Genomic DNA, 6,063 nt, shown 5'->3' with positions numbered 1-6,063 from the left:
ATCAGCTTGAACCAGTCTGGCCATTCTCCTCTGACCTCTGGCATCAACAAGGCATTTCCGCCCACAGAACTGCCGCTCGTTGGATGTTTTTACTTTTTCGGACCATTCTCTGTAAACCCTAGAGATGGTTGTGCGTGAAAATCCCAGTAGATTAGCAGTTTCTGAAATACTCAGACCAGCCCTTCTGGCACCAACAATCATGCCACGTTCAAAGTCACTCAAATCACCTTTCTTCCCCATACTGATGCTCGGTTTGAACTGCAGGAGATTCTCTTGACCATGTCTACATGCCTAAATGCACTGAGTTGCCACCATGTGATTGGCTGCTTAGAAATTAAGTGTTAACGAGCAGTTGGACAGGTGTACCTAATAAAGTGGCCGGTGAGTGTATATATACATATATACACATCAAAAACAAAACAACAGCATGTTTACTGCCAAACTCATCCCTGTTAATTATAGATCAAAGTAGTTTTCAGTTCAATTGCCATTTATGAGACAAAAAACGCTGCAGAGAACAACAAAGCTTTGATTAGCTATCATCAAGTTCTCTGTTCCTGTGGAAACACACACACAATCACATTTGCTATGGAAACAAAGACGTCCGATAATCAGATGGTTGCTGATGTCGTCCCTACACCCTTTCTTAAATGATTAAATAATGGACTTCTTGTGATTTGTTGATTGTGTATCTTGTGGTACGAGTGTATTAAGATAAACAGTGAGGAAGGTTTTTGCTTATCCTATAGATATTGAATACATCAGAAGATGATCCATGAATCTGGCTCCTTGGGATAATATTAACCTTTAACTCCTGAGGGTTTATGTTTGTCTCAATACCCTCACCTAAATAACATTTTCTAAAATTATAAGAATTATAAGAACTGTTATATTCACATAAATGCATTGTATTTTTCCACAATCTTGAATTATTATTATACTGTCTTTTGCAGTATAATGTGAAAGAACTGCTCTATAGTGAACTCATCACTCACTTCCACAGATTCCATTTTTAAAACATAGAAAAGACTGCATATGTGTTGAGGCCACAACTCTTCCTTTTATAGCAGGGCTCGGCTGCAGTTTTGTTTCACTCTGCAGGGAACACACAAACATACACGTACACACACACACACACACACACACACACACAGTCAGTCATCCATTTCAACTTCAACTCTGGCCCACATCTACTGGTATGTCTCTATTTATATGGAGGGGGGGGGGGGAGGGGGGGTCATTTGGATTTCCATAGCATGTCATGCATTGAGTTCATTGAGTTGTGCCTGCAGAGAAGGCAAGGTGGCCTGATCTTTCTCTTGTCCTGCTGCATGATGCAACAATACATGCAGCTTCGGGCATGTTCTCTCTTTCAGAGACAAGTTGAACCCAGCAGTGTGATGGGATTTCTCAGAAATTAGCACATCTAATACTGTGGAACCTGCCTGTAGCACTTTAAATTGATTCTTAGAAATCTGACTTCACACAGAGTGAGATCAACTTGCACTGGCAGGTGTAAACGGTCTCATCTCCCTATGGAATAAAACCAATAATTTCCCAACTTGCTTGTTTGTTGATGATTCATAGTTTTTTCCTATCTACCCCTTTTTAATTACTCTCTTTCCTCATCTATCCTCCTCTCATGTCAGCTTTTATTGTAAATAATTCCTCCCCAATAGTTAGAATTTATTGTTTCTTTTTCCATCTGAGTCATTCTGAAGAGCTGAAACATCCATTGACAGATGTCTGTTGAACCTCTTGTTCCCACTGAGCCAAACATCACTTGATGCCATGTCACTTATTCCCTAACATTGACTTCTTGCCTGATTGACTCAAGGTGTATCTTGCCAATAATCGTGTTTGAACTGAATTGACAGAGAGCTGTAGAACGGGGAAAACATAACAAGACAGATTTTTTGAATGTTTATGTTTTGTGTTTGCACACACATGGAAGAAATTACATAATTTTGCTAATCACTGAGTTGTCACTTCACCCCCTGAAGTGATCAAGGATTCAGTATTGCGAGTAATTTAGCAAGACCACATTACATTTGAACAATGGTTGATGTCCCCTTGAGATGTTATGAGAAATACCGGAGTCAAATACACATACAGTATCAGTATATACAATATCACAATACCACTGAATCAAATTAACTATGTCACTGCCAGACATCATATGCCATGTCGTAAGATAATTTAAAAGGAATATTGGCACTCAATGGATTTCAATACTCTGAACCTTGCCAAAACTCCTCTTGATATAATTACTCAGTAGTAAACTCTACTTCAGTTCTGGTAGACAGATTGATTTATGCTTAGACTACACACACTCACACACATTCACACACATATGCACAAGGTGCTCAGATAAATTAACTTTCTACTGTCTCTCTCATTTTCTTTTACATATTTTCTATCAGATGGGTCTTGGCTCAGAAAGCCAACAAAGGAAAAGAAAGGCTCCAGCCCCTCCTACCACCCCAGCCTCCATCACCCCAGACCCTGATGGCACTTCAACCTCCGCCGGCTGCACCCTTGATAGCCACGCCACTGAAACACCTATCCCAGCCTATCGTAGCAAGGTTGCACAGTCTAACACTGTCTCTGCTACCATTGTGTTAACACAAACAGTAAAACCAGTCCCCTTAAAAAACGCGGTGCAACCTCCACCTGTGTGCACTGCCACCCCAACCCCCAGCTCCCCGACCCCAAGCAACAGCACTACTGACAGCCTGGCTGTCCAGGATTCCAGCTCTGAACTTAGCAACATACTCGACGACTCAGACGCTGACCTAGACCAGGCCGTGTCCTACTGCAGCACCCTCACCAGCAACACAGCGGGCGGGTCTGTGCGAGTCCAGCCTTCTACGACTAGCTCCAGCAGCACGGCTGCCAAATTAAATCCAGAGGCGACCTCAGCCAGCAGCTCTAGGTCCGAGACTGAGTCAGCCCTAAACTTGAAACTGGATGACGTTGACAACAACAGACACAGTGGAATGGGTAAATATCTATAGAAACATACACTCAAAAACTAGCACCTGGCACAGATTTACAAAGCACTGGAAATAAACTCTCTGACTTTCTATATTTTAAAGAAGTGAAGTTGTTGGGAAGACATTATCTACCTAGAAAGTGAGTGAATGTGTGCCCTGGAGAAATGAGCTGTCACTAGTAACGTCTGAAACATAAATTATCAAGAATGGTGTGTGTGTGTGTGTGTGTGTGTGTGTGTGTGTGTGTGTGTGTGTGTGTGTGTGTGTGTGTGTGTGTGTGTGTGTGTGTGCCTGTGTGTGTCATCGCTAAAGTACAGGAACTAGTGAAACTGGTTTTCATCATAGCCAATGAGACAATACAGTCTTTGTCTCTTACCCACACTTATCAATCCCTCACGTTCTTATCTTTCTCTCTTTTTTACCTCTCTCTCTCTTTCTCAATCCCCCTCTTTATTTTACTTTCTTTCTCATATGCATGCAGCCTCTCACACACACCTTCAAAGCTGTCAGATACAAAGACAGACAGATCCGTTATAGATTTAACCAGGACTTGAACTTTAGCTGGCCTTGTATTGATCTTTATATAACCTAGATCTTTCTCGGTAGCAAAGTGAGATTGCAGCAGAAGTCTGTCCTGTGTGACGGGCAGAGATGAGAGAGTTGTAGACCTCAGAAAAAGAGATGAGAAAGGTGAAGATACCAGAATTAAGTTTAGAGAAAGGAGCATGGGAAGATGTTGACAGCGGAGATGACAGTATAGCAAGTTGGAAACTTGACTTGGAGGCTAGAAGGGTTTAAAGAAAGGAGAATGATCGACAGGCAGATGAAAGCAAGTGAAAGGATGAAGTATGAGGAGGTTATTGCTTTAGTCAGGATAGAACAGACAGCACAAGGATCATTAATGCATTCATAGACCTGGCTTCCTCTCTTTTTTTTATCTCTCCTGACACTGCTGACAGTGCAACACCTTCTCTCTTCTCTTTTGCCTTGACTCTCTCTCTATTTTCCAGCTTCTTTCTTTCCCTTTACAAAGTGTTAGGAAGCATTCACTGAGTTCAAATGTTTATTGGTAGTAAAATAGTTTCATTTTAAAATATTCTCTCTAACAGTCCTATCCACAACCTCAGCTGTTCACATGCAGAGACTATAAACTAGACTGCTCTTTGTTATACATAAACAGTACATTTTTGGCAGGGAATGAATAGCCTGTACACGCGTTAGGGCTAGACAACAACTACGCCCTGCACATACAGAAAAGGCCAGTGCCCTCATGCTTGTACTGTACAGGCAGAGATAGAAATGTACAGAGTACATTAATTAGGTTTCAATTAGTCTTTCATCTGAACACGTGTAATTAAGTACTTTGTTAATGTAGGTTTCATGTAGCCTTTCATAAGAGCAGAATTTATGTGTATTTCAAACTGTAAACTGTATGTCTATATTTAAAAACAGGTGGAGCTTCACACCATTAATCGCAAAGTGATACTTATGATACTTAAATACATGAATGACTCTTCCGTATTCTTTTAAATCTTGGTTTTATATTATTTCTTCAAGTCCCTGATGTGAGGTAACATTTACCTTAGCTCTTCAAACTATCATACTGTCGATGCTTAAAATTTCAATTAAAACATGCATCTGTAGATCAAGTATATATTCATTTTTCTATAGCTTCAGCTTGAAGCAGAGAAGTCAGGGTAAATGTAATTTAGTGGTTCCTCTTTAAATCTAGTCAACACAACCTTCACTAGTTGACATTGACAAAGTGATCTAGGACTCCCGAATTAATCACACGGTTACTTAGTGGAGTACAAGGCATCAGTGCAGTTTATGTCTATGTGTGCTTATTTCTCTCTTTATGAGAAACTATATGAGGCAGGCAACAATAATTTTGGGGTGGGAGGGAACAAAGATCAAATCCTCAGGAAGGATTAGCATCAGGGTAATGTTTAGGGTTTTATGGATCGAAAAAGAGGATTCAGTTGTTTTACAGCTTGTGTGTGTGTGCGTGTGCGTGTATATGTGTGTGTGTGTGTGTGTGTGTGTGTGTGTTCCAGAAGCTGTCAGCGTTATGATGGTGTTGTTTATCATCTCAGCCCTGCATGCCGTTTCGTTTCCTTCCTATTGTTGACAGCAGAGTAAACAGATAAAGTAGCACATCGACAGCCCCTGCTGACAAAGACACAGCTTGCTGATGCACCACTAGTCTTATAAGGACATTTTGGTAGCTTTATTTCAACAGTGCAGTTTTACAGTAAATGTGTTTTGGCCATTTAACCCAATATGTTACCCAGATTGCCTTTGACTCATCTGTCAGTCCGTATTTGTGTTAGCATCACCTGTTTCCTTTGGTTTGTATATCATAGTCTGCACATATTACAAATCAGTATTCTACTTCTTTCTTCTTCCTTTTTCCTGTCTCTTCTTACATTAGTAGCCACCGTGTTTCTTTTTAATCAAGTTAATTTAGACCTTTTTTTTGGCATGCAATAGGTAGGAAGTGTTAGGATGTGGGGGTGTTGTTGATTGAATGTTAAATAATACGTAACATTTGAATATTGACATATTGCTACTTTCTATTACTGATAGACATCACCTGTAGCTATTCTGCCTCTAACTACAGTAGCTCACATAAGCCTTTGTATTTTGCTATTCTGCTAACCTACTGTAGTAAGCATTCTGTTTTAAAGCAGTAAACCAGCAGTTCTGTGATGAAACTGCAATCTTAACTACCCGATTTTAAAATGTAGAAATTCTAAATGTCAAAATTACTCTGTTTCCTAAGAATTTCTAACATTTCACAAGTTTAGTGACTGAATAAAAGTTGGAATTTAGACAGAAATACTGAAAGTAAGCGGCTAAATAATAACAGTTACGCACAGTTTTTGAAAAGGATTTATCTGAACTAAAAGGTAGCTACAAACACTTGTAACTTGTTCACTTGTTCTTGAAACTCAGCTGATACTTGACAGACCTTTGTTGTCATGGATGGGCCCTCCACTTCACACAGTAGTCAAGTAAATTGGGAACTTTCACAAGAGCAATGCTAAAAACTTACTGTATACAC

At 40.0% G+C, this 6,063-nt stretch overlaps 1 protein-coding gene across 8 annotated transcripts in view; it reads left to right on the top strand.

Annotated features, from left to right (window-relative positions):
* cobl (cordon-bleu WH2 repeat protein) overlaps positions 1–6,063 on the top strand; it is a 60,223-nt gene that overhangs the window by 41,691 nt on the left and 12,469 nt on the right. For all 8 annotated transcript variants that reach the window (XM_034874899.1, XM_034874897.1, XM_034874898.1 and 5 more), the window contains one exon: positions 2,424–3,003. In XM_034874899.1, the coding sequence (XP_034730790.1) occupies positions 2,424–3,003 (580 nt within the window). The remainder of the gene's footprint in view (positions 1–2,423; positions 3,004–6,063) is intronic.

Source organism: Etheostoma cragini, chromosome 6 (genome assembly GCF_013103735.1).
Source record: "Etheostoma cragini isolate CJK2018 chromosome 6, CSU_Ecrag_1.0, whole genome shotgun sequence".
NCBI lineage: Eukaryota > Metazoa > Chordata > Actinopteri > Perciformes > Percidae > Etheostoma > Etheostoma cragini.
This window is presented reverse-complemented; position numbering and strand designations above follow the sequence as displayed.